Source organism: Phyllobates terribilis, unplaced genomic scaffold (genome assembly GCF_046119375.1).
Source record: "Phyllobates terribilis strain yellow unplaced genomic scaffold, ASM4611937v1 Scaffold_3__8_contigs__length_932513732, whole genome shotgun sequence".
Classification (NCBI taxonomy): domain Eukaryota; kingdom Metazoa; phylum Chordata; class Amphibia; order Anura; family Dendrobatidae; genus Phyllobates; species Phyllobates terribilis.
This window is the reverse complement of record NW_027362763.1, coordinates 232,551,247-232,566,891: the sequence shown is the minus strand read 5'-3', so window position 1 is coordinate 232,566,891 and position 15,645 is coordinate 232,551,247. Positions and strand designations below refer to the sequence as shown.

At 42.3% G+C, this 15,645-nt stretch overlaps 1 protein-coding gene across 3 annotated transcripts in view; it reads right to left on the bottom strand.

Annotated features, from left to right (window-relative positions):
• Window positions 1-14,488, bottom strand: part of PLOD2 (procollagen-lysine,2-oxoglutarate 5-dioxygenase 2) — a 198,609-nt gene extending 184,121 nt beyond the window's left edge. For 2 of the 3 annotated variants that reach the window (XM_073674662.1, XM_073674661.1), the window contains exon 1: window positions 14,132-14,488. In XM_073674662.1, coding sequence (XP_073530763.1) covers window positions 14,132-14,249 — 118 coding nt within the window. In that variant the 5' untranslated portion in view covers window positions 14,250-14,488. The remainder of the gene's footprint in view (window positions 1-14,131) is intronic. The other variant, XM_073674660.1, reaches the window with a different exon arrangement.
• Between the last annotated feature and the right edge of the window lie 1,157 nt (window positions 14,489-15,645).

Below are 15,645 nucleotides of genomic sequence, written 5' to 3'. Positions count from 1 at the left end.
CCATGACTGTATAGAGGACTCCTCAAATCTGCACGTAGTGTTCAAGCCTGTCAATTTTCATTTTTACTTTTTAGTTTTGTCCCTCCCCTTCTTCCAAGAGTGTCATAACGTTTTTGCTGTTCTTTTGTGGAACAAAAAATAGTTTTGAATTGCACCATTTATCACATAATATAAAAAAGGAAACTGCAACACGAAATGTATTTTTTTTACCTTTTTAATTTATTTTTTGTGGGGGGGGGGGCGATGAGTTTGTTGTTATGGTGCCCATAATGTAGTAAAAATTAACAGTCAACATGATATTCTTCACTACTAAAATTATAGCCTCTCTCGTGTGAACTCCTCTCTAAGAGACATAAGCCTGCTTTGTGTGTGGGAAAGAAGTTCCTGCTGAAATTAAAACTGCCTATGGCCTAGAGGCAGAGTGCTCAGTCAAAGCTTATACATAAAAACAGAAAAAAAAAAAAAAAAAACTGACCAGCACGTCCAGAAGCAAGAAATAGGTGTGCACAGGCGCTTACTAGGAGCAGCTACCACCATATACAACTAACAAACAAAGTAGCACACTGCAACACTAAATATGTGAACATGAAATTTGAATAGCATTACTGCTCTAGAAAATGGAAATAAATGAGAAATCTTAGCGCATAAATAGGCCAATTCATTTGTACCTGGTAGCCACTTTAAGGCGTTTCTCGCCATACCAGGAACCTACCAATGTGAACTACTTTCTAAGATACATAAGTCTGCTTGTGTGTGGGAAAGCAAGTTCCTGCTGCAATTAAAACCGCCTGTGTCGCTTAGAGAGGAGTTCACATTGGTAGGTTCCTGGTTTGGCGAGAAACGCCTTAAAGTGGCTACCAGGTACACATGAATTGGCCAATTTATTGGCTAAGATTTCTCATTTATTTCCATTTTCTAGAGCAGTAATGCTATTCAAATTTCATGCTCTCCTTCTTAGTGTTGCAGTGTGCTACTTTGTTAGTACAATTATAGTGATACGAAACTAGTTTATTTTGGCAAAGAAAAAAAAAATATGATGCGTGTCATAATTTTTTCAAGACTCATAACATTTTTTTATTTTTCTGGTGATTGAGGGCTCTTAATTTTTGCAGCATTTTTATTGATACAGTTTTGGAGTACATATAATTTTTTTAATCACTTTCAATGGCAGTTTTTGTGGAAGGTGCATAGTCTGAATAACAGGAATTCTGGCAGTTGGAGATTGTTTTTTTAACCTTTTGGCATTTACTGTAAAGGTTAAATGGATGCAAGATATGCACAACAGGTCAGTCCTGGCAGGTAAACGTTTTATTTTAGGTACTATCTACATGGTAACACCTTACATCAATCACCCAAGATGCAAGTTTTTCAAAAATATATTTATGCCTGTCATAAGTTACCCTCAACAAATGGTGAAGAATGTGGATAATGTAACCACTTTCCAGCTAGCGGTCAAGTGCATTTTATTACCGAATGGCTCCAGTGGTCACATGCCAATAGCTTGTTATGCCAGGAAAAGCAATAGAGCATCAGTGCTAAATCTCAAGAGGAATTAACAGGTAAGAATCAGCGAATTTAATGAGTACCGTGCTTTATTTTCTTCCTAGACAATAATTAAAGTGTGCATATATATATATATATATATATATATATATATATATATATATATATATATATATATATATATATATATATATAATAGTGAGCAGTACTAAAGTACACTGCTCCAAAAAATAAAGGGAACACTCAAATAACACATCCTAGATCTGAATGAATGAAATTGTCATTGAATACTTTGTTCTGTACAAAGTTGAATGTGCTGACAACAAAATCACGCACAAATCATCAATGGAAATCAAATTTCTTAACCAATGGAGGCCTGGGTTTGGAGTCGCCCCCAAAATTAAAGTGGAAAAACACACTACAGGCTGATCCAACTTTGATGTAATGTCCTTAAAATAAGTCAAAATGAGGCTCAGTATTGTGTGTGGCCTCCACGTGCCTGTAGGACCTCCCTACAACGCTTGGGCATGCTCCTGATGAGGTTGCGGATGGTCTCCTGTGGGATCTCGTGCCAGACCTAGACTAAAGCATCCGCCAACTCCTGGACAGTCTGTGGTGCAACGTGACATTGGTGGATGGAGCGACACATGATGTCCAGCACCAGCATGTGGTCTCACAAGGGGTCTGAGGATCTCAGCTCGGTACCTAATGGCAGTCAGGCTACCTCTGGCGAGCACATGGAGGGCTGTGTGGCCCTCCAAAGAAATGACACAGAACACCATGATTGGCAAAGTCGCCACTGGCGCTCTGTGCTTTTCACAGATGAAAGCAGGTTCACACTGAGCACAGGTGACAGACGTGAAAGAGTCTGGAAACGCCGTGGAGAGCGTTCTGCTGCCTGCAACATCCTTCAGCATGACCGGTTTGGCAGTGGGTCAGTAATGGTGTGGGGTGGCATTTTTCTGGAGAGCCGCACAGCCCTTCATGTGCTCGCCAAAGGTAGCCTGACTGCCATTAGGTACCGAGATGAGATCCTCAGACCCCTTGTGAGACCATATGCTGGTGCGGTTGGGCCTGGATTCCTCCTAATGCAGGACAATGCCAAACCTCATGTGGCTGGAGTGTGTCAGCAGTTCCTGCCAGATGAAGGCATTGAAGCTATGGACTGGCCCACCTATCCCCAGACCTGAATCCGATTGAGCACATCTGGGACATCATGTCTCGCATCATTCACCAACGTCACGTTGCACCACAGACTGACCAGGAGTTGGTGGATGCTTTAGTCCAGGTCTGGGAGGAGATCCCACAGGAGACCATCTGCAACCTCATCAGGAGCATGCCCAGGCATTGTAGGGAGGTCATACAGGCACGTGGAGGCTATACACAATACTGAGCCTCATTTTGACTTGTTTTAAGGACATTACATCAAAGTTAGATCAGCCTGTAGTGTGTTTTTCCACTTTAATTTTGGGGGTGATTCCAAATCCAGGCCTCCATTGGGTTAATAAATTTGATTTCCATTGATGATTTTTGTGTGATTTTGTTGTCAGCACATTCAACTTTGTACAGAACAAAGTATTCAATGAGAATATTTCATTCATTCAGATCTAGGATGTGTTATTTGAGTGTTCCCTTTATTTTTTGAGCAGTGTAGTTAGAACAACATGTTCCCATAGTTATGTCTCTCTGAACTGCTGTTAGGTCAAGTTAAGGGGTTAGCTTCAGTGGTACAGTCAGTAGAGTAGAGCGGGGAACTCAGTGTCTCAGTCAGGTGTGGATAATATCTGGGGTTTAGTTTGACATATTTCCTTGTGGTGCTGTAGTACTTTTAAATCGGCCACAAGATGCCACTGTCGGGGGCAGCTGTTAGTGAGAGCCTGCTACCAGAACGACAGTGAGGAATTAACTGCCGCAGGGGGGCGGGGCATCCTGGGTAATGTCTGGAGAATTTTCCAGAAAGTGTCAGTTGGAGTCCTTTCAGAGTTGTGACAGGAAGCCTTACGGACGGACAGTCAGGGAAATTGTCTGCTAGGGTAGACGGGGGCTCCCTACCCTCAGACAGTGGATCAACAGTGTAAATATCTCCTCACGCAGGGGTCTCATGAGCCGGCCAGAGAAACTCAGCAGAGGTATTGAGGACCCGGGGCAAGTCTAGTCTGCAGGTAGGATAGGACTCCAGGCTAAAACGTGAGGGAGATATAGGATCCGGATACACTGTCGCTGGTGAGGAAACTTCTCTTCAGCTAGAGAATATAGTTAGAGAGATGCTTCACCTAAAGTGGGCACCAGGGCTGAAGATGTTTCTAGCACCTGTATGGGAGATGAAAACCTGTTGGGCCGTATCCAATGTACCTGACTGTAAAATACTGTATATACTCCACTCCCCAAAGTAAAATCCCAGTATTGTGATGCGCCCCCTGGGGCCATGGAGTACTCGGTGCCGGGCAGGTTGGTTCTTTTGGGATAGTCACACAGTGACGTGACATGGTCCGTGGGCCTGGACGGTCAATGACAGAGGGGAATAAAGTTTTGGGGATAAAGTTTTGTGACGCCACCCGTGGTATGTGGCTATAGGTGGCCGCCGCTGCGGTTTAGATCCACTGGGGCCATTGGTTATGCAGCAGAGATGGTTCAGCTCTCCAAGGGTAGAGCTAGGCCCCAGGGCAGTTAAAGAGGTAGCTTTGTTGTTGGTGTAGTGCAAGGCAGGTGACGCAGCAATTAAGTCAAGGACCCAGTGGGGTGCAGTCTAAGTTTTTACTCACAGATCTTATGATGCTCCAGGTTACAACTGCCAGCAAGTTATAATAGCCCACAGAATCCTGTGTCCTCCGGGGAAGTGATCCAGCCAACTCTCATAACTTGGGTGCACTTGATCGGGACCCTCTTGTGTACCTTTCCCGGGTCGTCTCTCTCTGCACTGGCTCTTGCCCTCCTGCCCTGCGCCTCACACACAGTGTCCCGAGGCAATGGCCACAGGCCTTGTCCTCTCTTTCCCCTTGGTCCTATATGGCCACCTTTTCAGCGAATGTGTATGGTTTTGGCTATGGCACTTAGCTAGCAAACCGGAGGCTGCAGTATCTCTGAGTCTTGCAGTCCTCCACTAGTCTGGGGCCGGTCCCCTACTGCGACCTGATCCCTTCTCCCGACTACGGTCAGCGTGAATTCAGGCGCACGGGTGGACTCCCGTGCCCCTAGGATCCCTTCTCTGTCTCGGGAGCCCTTCTCTGGAGCCCTTCTCTGACTCCTTCACTCCTCTCATTCTCTCTCCTACTGGGCCCCTCTGACTGGGCCCTCACTCTGTCTGGACCCTACTCCTCAACGGTCCTCACTCACTGGGCGCTTCTAGATGTTTCTACCTGTCTTTTTATACTGTCTGTCATGTGACCCACGTCACTAACTGTCACTCTACCTTCAGTCCTTCCTTGTGTGCTCCCCTAAACTACTTCCTCCACCCACTTCCTCTACCTAGTTCCCTCCTCCAGACAGGGACAGGGACAGGGACTGTGCTCTCCCTAGGGATCAATCTCACCCTTCCCTACTGGAATGATGTGTGTGTGTGTGGATCCCGGGTAGTGCTCCCTCCTTACCCGAGAGTGGGGTACCACACCTCTGGCTGAAATGCAGTACCCCTTCGGCGACGGGACCCGCAGGGGCGCCACAATTGCTGCCCTGGTCCCAGAAGAGAAATGCCTGGAGACAGCAGTGATCGGATGGTTTGAAGTAAGTGAAGAATGTCACATACCCAGCCACACATCAGAGGGAGGACACAAATTGTAGCAGTAGGTGTCAAAGCAAGAAGGGGCTACAGCTCGCCCACGACTACCTCGCTGGGGCACCTTACATGTAGACTACTTCTTATCTCTTGCTGCCAATATAAAAACTTGAAAAAAGTGAACAGTACAAAAGGAAGAAGTGGGAGAGGGGCTCTGGGCATAGCTGCCCGCTGTGCTCATACAAAGCATGGTTAACATTTAGTTTACAATAGTGGCAAGTTGACATTTGTCTGGCATCATAGTTGACTGGAGAAACACAAAGACCTTATTAGCTCCAAACTATGCTTCTCATATACAGGATTTAATGAACTTTAGGAGCACGTGGAATGCATGAGATATGCTCAGATGATTGGAATGTCCTTCACCCTAAAACGTAAGGATATTAAACACCATACTTCTAAGCAAGCTTGGAGAATCTTCAGAATAAAAAAATACTTAGTAGAAAAAAAAATCTGTAACTTATTATGCTCCATTTTATGACTACTTGGCAGAAAATTTAATGTACATGAGCTATATGTATGAGAATGCACAGTGCAGGCCTATAGATCCATTGAGGAATTTAGGTATTCTTTTCACTTAGCTACAGCCCATATATAGGAAGAGAAAAAGATAACTACAAGGATTAATAGCCGGGAACATACACCTCTGGGACAAGGAACACCAGATGTCTTAAAGGGGCCAGGCTGAGAAGAAAAGTCTGCAGTCACCCTATCTGAATTTCCGGTGTGAGGGGGTGGCCACGTGACCGCAAGTAGTTTGCTGACAAGACTCTCCTCCAATTCTCTCAATAGATCATTGGGGGGAGAGTGTATATGGCGGGTGAACCGCAAGTATACAAGTTGCATACTTGTGGTCATGCGACTGCTCATTCACATGGGAAATACAGGAGAATAGTGACAGTATGCACACAGCGACTGCAAAGTGACTTCTGAGTCTGGAAGATCCCTTTACACTGGCTATACATATTAGATTAACCCCTTACCGACATTCGCTGTATAGCAGGTCGCCGCATTACCGCAAAAAAAGCTGCAAGAAGGGATCAAAATTCATTTCTCAAAATGGTGCCAATAAAAACATCATCTCATCCCACCCCACCCATATACATACACACACACACACACACACACACACACACACACACACACACACACACACACACCCTCGGACAGCTACAGCGATAGAAAAATGACGACACAATCAAAAAAAAAAAAAGAAAAGTTTTGTTTTTGTAAACAAATTTCAGATTTTTTTTTTTTTCGCCATTAAAATAAAAAAAACTGGACAGGTATGGTATCACCATGATCGTACAGATGACGAGAATCATATTGCCATGTCATTTTTTATCACACAACTTACGCCGTAGAAATTAATTACCGAAAAATAATGCCAGAATTGCGTTTTTAATCACAATTTACCACACTTGGAATTTTTCCTCATTTCCAGTACATCATGTGTAAAATTAATGGTGTTCTTCAAAAAAATGACACTTGTCCCACGAAAAACAAGCCCTCATGCATCTATGTGGACAGAAGGTGAAAAAAGTTACGGCTCTCAGAAGAAGGGGAGGAAAAAAAACTTAAGTGCAAAGATGGAAATTAGCCATGTCGGTAAGGGGATTATCTATCTATGGTATATGGGCGGGGAGTAGGTTCCCCCGACTGATCTGGCATGACTGTCATTTATCGGGCGGGTGGGGGTTATTGAAGGATGGGGCATGTTTGAATTGAAACTGCTGATCCTCTTGCTGTTAGCAGTCCGAGGTGTGTCTCACTAGATTTTGCAGTGTGCCCACAATTATTATCATCATTATGCCGTTTATTCCATGGCACTTTACATGTGAAATGAGTTTATGCCAAGTTTTTGACAATGTGAATTTTTGCTGCATCAAAAACAGTGTCTTACAGTTCCAGCAAAGTGGATGGGGTTTATAGAAATCTCATGCCCACTGTGATTTTTTATGTCAGTATAAACGGACCTGCGGAGCGTGTTTCATATCCGCACATGTCTATTTCTATTGCGGTTACGCTGAGTTGTATGTGCAGATTTTCCCCATAGACCTGATTCGATGCAGAAAATCCACAGATTAAAAAAAAAAAAAAAAAAAAAAAAGTATATATTTTTGGAGCATTTCCACTGTGGAAGCACATCCTGAACACATGTAATCCTCACATGCCTGTATTAATAAAATTTTGTCAAAGCCAAAAACTTTAGAAACAAAATAAGCCAAGTTTCGTCAGAAGAGCAAGCTGTGGAGAATTTGGTAGACAGCTATACGATGTGCATGGCCTACTTTAATTCCTTCAAATTAATGGAAAACTGCACACAAAAAAAAAAAATAATAATAATAATATCAGAATATCTTAACGCGAGAACAGATCTAACTACAGAATTAGACAATATAAAGACAGCACACTGACTAAGCATTGACCAATGGATGAGGTAGAGTTGTCTTAATGGCAGGGAGCTCCAGCACTGATCTGGGATGTGGACAAACACATGCAACTACACATGGACAAAGTCTGAGAAATTATTTGCTTATGTGAATTGGGCCCAAGAAAGTGTCAACATAAGCATGAGATTTAGCCTACGTTCCCACAATCAGTTTTAGGTGAGCTTTTATATGTTATTTTGACAGTAACCTATTTAAGGAGTGCAGAAAATCTGCAACGTCAAGAAGATCATCAAAAGCTCATTGTGTGAATGCAGCCTTAAAGAGAACCGGTCACCAGATTTTTCCCATATAAAAAGTACAGCCACCACCATTAGGGCCATTTTTAGAGCATACTAGAATTCTGTATACATGTCCCCAATCTAGTCTGCAGATCCCAAAAAAGAGCTTTTAGTATACTCGCATACACTGAGGTCCGGTCCGATGGGCGTCTCTGGTATTGATCCGGCGCATCCTGTCTTCTTACAATCGCTATCTTCCTTCCCTGTTTCATGTGGATGACACGTCCTACATCCATCACACAGCGTCCTTCATCGCACTCTTGCATAGGTCCTCTTCTCTCTGCCCTACTGAGGGCAGAGCAAAGTACTGTGGTGCGAATGCACTAGCGTCCTTTCCCGATGGACATGCACTATAGTGAGTGAGTTTTTGCTCAAGACCAGAGATGCCCAACGGACTGGACCGCCCCATCTGTGAGTAGAATAAAAGGTCTTTTTTGGGATCTGCAGACTGGATTGGAAATTATATTATAATATATATATATATATATATATATATATATATATATACACAGAATTCTAGTATGCTGTAAAAAAGACCCTAATGATGGTGACCACACTTTATATTGGCAAAACCTGGCGTGAGGTTTCTGTTAAAGCAGCATTCCAGTGTTTTTTTTTTGTTTTTTTATTGCACTGCTGGAGTGGTGCTTTAAATGTAACTTTCCCTGCCGCCTTCATACTTTTTCAGTGTTGTTTCCGTCGGTCTCGGGCGAAAAGTGACCTGCCGGCTGCTCCAGTGTTTTGTGGGGCGGCGCAGAGGTCACTTTTCCATACAGCTCTATGAGAGCCTTGTTCTGGCTCTCATAGACTTGCATTGAGCTCTTGTGACGCAACTTCTGACCAGTCTGAAGCTATTGTCACAAGGTGGAGCTGCGGGACTGGAGCAGCGCTGAAAAACAGGGAAGACACCGGAGGGCGAGTATATGACCAGGAGCAGGGGGCTTATATGGATTGAATAACATATTGCAGCTCAGCCCTATTTACTTGAATAGAACAAATCTGTAAAGCAAGACAGACGGGTGTGGCACTGATTTAGGAAGAAAGAATCTATGTTTTTCTCATTTTGGACAACTCCTTTAATGAAATTCGTCATGAAACACTGGATGAAATGCCAGTTAGATCATAAAAGTAACACTGCTGGTTGCCCTTCGGTTGGAAGTCAACTGTATTTACACAATTAGACTAGTGCTACAGCGACTTTGGCTGTGACCTGTCCCGCAACCAAGGATCACTCACGCCGCTGCTCTATCACAGCTGAATACAAGTGAATGGGTCATCTGGTCCAACCCCCTGCTCAAAGCAGGATTCACTAAATCATCTCAGACAGATATCTGTCCAGCCTCTGTTTGAAGACGTCCATTGAAGGGGAACTCACCACCTCTCGTGGCCGCCTGTTCCACTCATTGATCACCCTAACTTACTTTTCACAGTCACAGAACTCATAGGGTGGCAATGCGACCTCATTCATTTGTATTCCGATGCGACATAACAGTGGCACCGAGCGAACCTTGGTCATGCGACAGATGTCACAGTCAAAGTAGTTGTGCAACCCCAGCGTTACTCTCTTTTGGGAGACATACTATTTTGGCAGGACTTCCTTTTAACTTTTTTAGTCCAAGTGGTTGTGTTGCTATTGTCTTATACTACTAACGCCTTCTTCACACGTTCGTATAAAACCCCGGTGTCAGTGTGGTCACAGTGTTTTTCCAATATGGATAGAGAAACAAATTACAAAAGGTCTCCTTTACTTTGCAATGTTAAACACCGACATGGCCATCCGTGCGCTGTACGTGTTTTTCATTGACCCATAGACTTGTATTGGCCCTGGTCATTCGTGCTGCCAGAATTAAATGAACATGTCAAGATGTGTTTTGCACTAATACATGATCCATTTAAAAACACAGACATGTGTATAGCAGCATAGGTTATAATGGATACAAGTGGTATCTGTGACCAAAAAAAAAAAAAAAAACCATACTGGAAACATGGCCGTGTGAAGGAGGATTAATGGAGTAGGGGGGAAAACTCTTGTAAATTGAAATTAATAATTTATATAGCGCCATTGATTCCATGGCGCTGCACATATTACAAAGATTTCAATTAAAAAAAATATATATAAAAGAGCACATATTTCTCAGGCCAACTGGTTTCCATTACGTGTCTGTACAAGAAAGCTTGGATAATTAAAAGCAAAACAAGAGACAACACACACTTTTTTACTGTTTTGATATTAGGATAATAAAGCACTCAGTTACCCTGTGATGCCATCAAAACAGTCAATATTGTACATTTGACTGTCTGAAAAGGAGCCAAACTCTCAATCATTTTTTTAATTGCATATTTATTTTTTTTAAGGAAACATTGTGGCATTTGTCCAAGGGAAGTTTCCGATATTGCAACTTTATTATTATAAATGGGACAGAGCTTCAATGCCCGACAAAACCTACAGACAAGAGTGATGGAGTTTTTGTAAAATAAACTTTCCCCCCCCTATCACAACCCTCTTAGACATCTGAATGAGATGTTAGATTATAATGGTGCTATATGTGATAAGCATATATAGAACATGTATGTGAAAAACTATGGTGCTGTTCACATGTCCAAAAAAATAAATAAATACAACACAGGCATGTCTGCTTTTGATCCGTGCCACAGAATACCCACACAAGTAAGGGCCCATTAAAACGTCGGTACAATCTGGTGCCGCAATGCACGGACTGGTCGCGGCTCTCCCGACCTGAGCATAACAGCTTCATACATTTCTCTGGTCAGTAGTCCTGCGGCCAGCTGGTCTGTTACAGTCCGAAATCAGAAAGAAATCCATGGATGTCTGAATGAGCTTTAAAATAGGTTGTGAAAATCCTGGATGCCATCTGTGTGCTTTCCATTATTAACATTGCAATGGGTAGGAGAAACTTTACAATCACCGATCGTAAAAATGGACACATACTGACCAAGCACTGATGAAAATCTGATCCAGCACACATGAAAATTGGTCCAGTTGTTTTTTTTCACTTATATGAAAGAGCGGCAGTCTGAATGAGGACTTACTCCTTAAATGCTACTTGAATGTGAAATTTGTAAAGAAAAACACAACGTCGCTTCTGTTTACCCTCATATAGTGGATGACGAAGTGCAACAGTCACTAGAATAACGTAGTCGTCTACTGGACAGCCTATGTATATTGACCATGTAGGACATTGGAGCATAATGAAAGCTTAAATGTTATAAGTGGACTACAGACCACTGTGTATATCCAGAATTCAAGGGGAACACTTGAGACATAAGAAGTAAAGAAGCTTTCCATGGCATACAAGGAAACATCCCTAACAGATCTAGAACTGTATCCCTGCACTAAAAAGATAGTTAGTGCCAGGCGTTCTCTCCACTAACAAAGCCAACACTGTATCACCGGCGGAGAGTAATGGCCAAGCCAGCTTCTTATGCATTTCCTGCAATTTACTGTGTATTTTTCCCACAAGGATCTTATTCAGAAATCAGTTTTAACTGTTTAAAAACATTAGCAGACAAGAACTGACTCCACTCCAATCAGAACCCAGACAGACTGTACATTAATAGCAATGTGCAAAAGTCATCTGTATTAGTATCAAGTACAATCTCCTGCGCTGACCTATACGTTACAGCTTAGAGAGGCCTATTGTGTTCATCAGCCATTAGTACATACAGTCTAGAAGTATGAGCAACTTCCTAAAGATCACAGCAGCCGATTGTGCTCATAAAGATCCCTGTGGTGAATACAGGCTACACAGTGCATAGATACATCCTGTGCAGTCAGCTCTCTATAAAAGAGAGAAGATAGTTTACACTCTGAGCAAATGTAACACCTAGTGAGCAAGATGGGCTGCCAAGAAAAGGCAACCTAATGCTGGCTTCATATATGAATATTAAAAAGTTGTCTGGTTTCCATCCAGAAAAAAAACGGATGGTTTTTATTTGTATGGCATCAGTTTATTTTATATAATCACAAGTCATTAAGATATACAAGACCAAATAGTTTCCGAACTGTAAAGTATCTGTAAAGAAAACTGGTGCTTTACGGATGTTGTGTACGTATGGCTTCGGTTTTCTTTTCTGCACACCCATAGACTTGGATAGGCGAATCTCATAAGACATGCAGAATAAATTAGTGCATGCTGAAATTTTTAGGTAAAAGCAAAAACTCTCATCTGAACTTTATTGGACTGTCCGTATGAAATCCGTTTTTTCAGTACTCTGAATGAGAATATGCTCATGGGAACATAGCGGTAGGGTAACAGTAAGGCTGACATGAACATTACATAGAGCAAACCCGAACACTAAATCATTCACAATATATGTTTCTTATCAATGACTGCTGTCCCTGGAACAAAAACAGAGGATTTCAAGCTTTTTAGATGTAACAAGCAGATTTTAGGACATTTTTTTTTTTTACTAGAGCTTTTGGTAATAGTTTTATGATGATAATGTATGTAAAGTGCTGCGGAATATGTTGGCGCTATATAAAAAAAATAAAGATTATTTAGTGTCATTTTGAGAAAATACTGCAAAAACGCCTGAAAAAGAAAGTGCATATTCAGAGCATACTACATTAAAGAAAAAAAAAATACCTTTTAAAGTCTATATTGCAATGTAACATCTATCTCCAAAAAAACCCTCTGAACAATACTGCCCTTAAAAGCACCACACACAAAAAAAAATAGCATTTTAGACAAAAAACGCTGTGTGCAGTTAAAAAAAAAAAAAAGGGGGGGGGATGTGGGTTCATCAGCATTGACCCACTGAATAACATCAGTCCAAGTGATAGAAAAAAAAAAATTTGGATAGCACTCATCCGATTTATGCAGCGGTGTGAGCGAATCCCAATACTGGCCATTGTAGTCAGGTTTGGCTTTAGCCCAACTGTATCAATTAAGAGGCCAGTTTTGCAGTATTATTAAATACACGCAGAATTGTTACAGGGCTGAAGTGGTTATGGATTACGGTGATAGTATAATGATTATTGCCGCTTTTACATAGGACTGCAGGTAAATCTACTTTGCTATTTCGCTCTAGTGGTGCACAAAAGTTCTGCTATCTGGAAGTTGTTACTAAGCAAAACGGATTTTAGAAGTCCAGGACTTAAAAAAAAAAGAGACCCACCCCGACTAATACAATAAAGGGATCAATGACTGTATAGTTACCCCATCATTTAAAGCAGATTATCTACAGAACAAGCCTGTAAGCAGCAGAATATTGGAAGAATGGGCGATACAGTAAGTTTAGGGTGAGTCTCCAAATATTTACTACGGTAGAGGATACAGCTTTAATATTATTTATACAGTCACACAAATAATGCTTTATATACAGAGCTGGCATACTACTACATGCATGGAAATACGAAATGTGACATCAATAGCATTAAATGGAGGGAGGGGAGCAGAATGTGTGTACGTGCAAGGGAATGTGTTAAATAAACAGCACAGTGTCTGGGGCTATTAGGCTATGAATGCTCAATGAATCACTGTCTGTAACACCTTACATAGAAATCCAACAAGTCTCCTGTACTGCTGCACCTAAGCACTATCTCTTCTTCACTATGGCACCTAAGCAATAGGTTTCATATACTGCTGCATTTAAGTAATGTCTCCTGTACTGTACTACTGCACCTAAGCAATACGTTTCCTGTACTGCTGCATCTAAGCAATACGTTTCCTGTACTACTGCACCTAAGCAATACGTTTCCTGTACTGCTGCATCTAAGCAATACGTTTCCTGTACTACTGCACCTAAGCAATACGTTTCCTGTACTGCTGCATCTAAGCAATATCTCTACTTCAGTATTGCACCTAAACAAGAACTTTCCTTCACTACTGCATCCAAGCAATAATTCCTGTACTATTGCACATAAGTAGTGAGTATCCCATACAACTGCATCCAAGCTATTCACAAGTAGAGTTATCATGATGTACATGGATTCCACATCACAACTTAATGATTAACCCTGTCCTGTCCTGTAAGAGATGGATTCTGTCCCCTGCTCCTGGATCAGGACACTGCAGGCAGCTGCCTGTGATCAGAGCAGCACAATGACCTTGTAGATGTAGCACAGAAGCTTGTACACACTGTAGGTTTTGCCCAGGACTTACCTGTAGGAATGGCAGGCTGCTCTGCTTCAGTGTCAGTGGCTCTTGTAAGCTGAGATAACACAATTAGATAACTGCATAATAATACCAAGAGATGGAACTGCATATAGCCCCAAGGCATGTCTCCTCTTGTAGAGTAGCAGCAGCTGAGAGAATGACTGAAGTGTGCTGTGTAATGAGGGAAATAAGCAGCTGTAGAGGGAGCTGGGTCCTGGCTCCACCCAGTGCAATCTATGGGACCTGGCCTGGGAAAGAAGGGGGTGCTAAGTCATCATCATAGACCACCAGGCAAAGTCCTATCAGGGAGCCTGCGGGATTATGTGCAATGCACTGAAACCACAAGCAGCATCCGACTGGAAGGATGGGTAGGATTTACAAGGCTGATGCAGATCTTGTTCGCTTTTATTTGCCAAGTTATGCTGTAATGATTATGATACAGCTTTTATTAGAAGCACAGAAAAGGAAACTATGAAAACATGATATCAGTATAGCGACGGACAAGAAGATGAGGATTTGTCGCCATATGCTTGTATTGGTAATGCGGGCATTTTCTTTTTTTGAACAGTAAGTTGTTTGCCTTAATGAATGTAAATGCAGCCGAACAAAGGCCCCGTTCACACGTTCAGTATTTGGTCAGCATTTTACATCAGTATTTAAGCCAAAATCAGGAGGTGAAAAAATACAGAAGTGGTGACGTGTTTCTATTATTCTTTTCCTCTGATTGTTCCACCTTTTTGTGCAAAAAAAAAAAAAAGCAGCAAGTTTTCTAATGCGTAATTGCTCATGGAAAATCCAATACATTTTACAGTGCTAGCACATGCTGCAAAGTATAGCTACAGTGTAAATTAACAGGAGCTGCGGTTTCGGAATCTGCAGCACTTCAATTTACGCTGAGGATGTAGGTGTAAGGCTATGTGCAAATGGAGTCTTTTTGTTGAGTTTTCGAAACAAAAATGGAGCTAAACCTTAAGGATTGGAGAATGTTTTGGAGAGTTTCTGCTCCAAAAACTCTGTGCACTCAGAGCAAGGGAATGTGCACACGTTAAGTATTTGCAGCAGAAAACTCTGCTCCTAAAATGTTGCAGTTTACAGTACCTGCAAAATGAATGAGATTTCTGAAATCTCATGCACATGCTGCTTATGTTTTTCCTTGCAGCTACAGGGTCAATTTGCAGGTTAATAGGGTTCTGAAGCCGTGTGGCCGCCGCACTGAAAGCCCTGCTGCCAGGAGGAAATTAACTTTATTCTTCCCGGCAACCTAGGGGCTTTCATAGAGGAACGGTTTCAGTCACCGCTCACTACATAGTGAGCAGTGTCTGTAACCATGCCCCAGCACTGACTGGCATCCAGCTCTGCCGTACATCAGTACAGAGCCGGCTGTCAGTCAGTGCGGCGGCCTGGTAACAGCAGCCGCTCACTATGTACTGAGTAACGACTGAAGCTGCGTCAGCTTTTGAATCTATGACTGAAAGCCTGAGGCTGCCGTGAGGAATAAAGTTAATTTCCTCCCGGCAGTC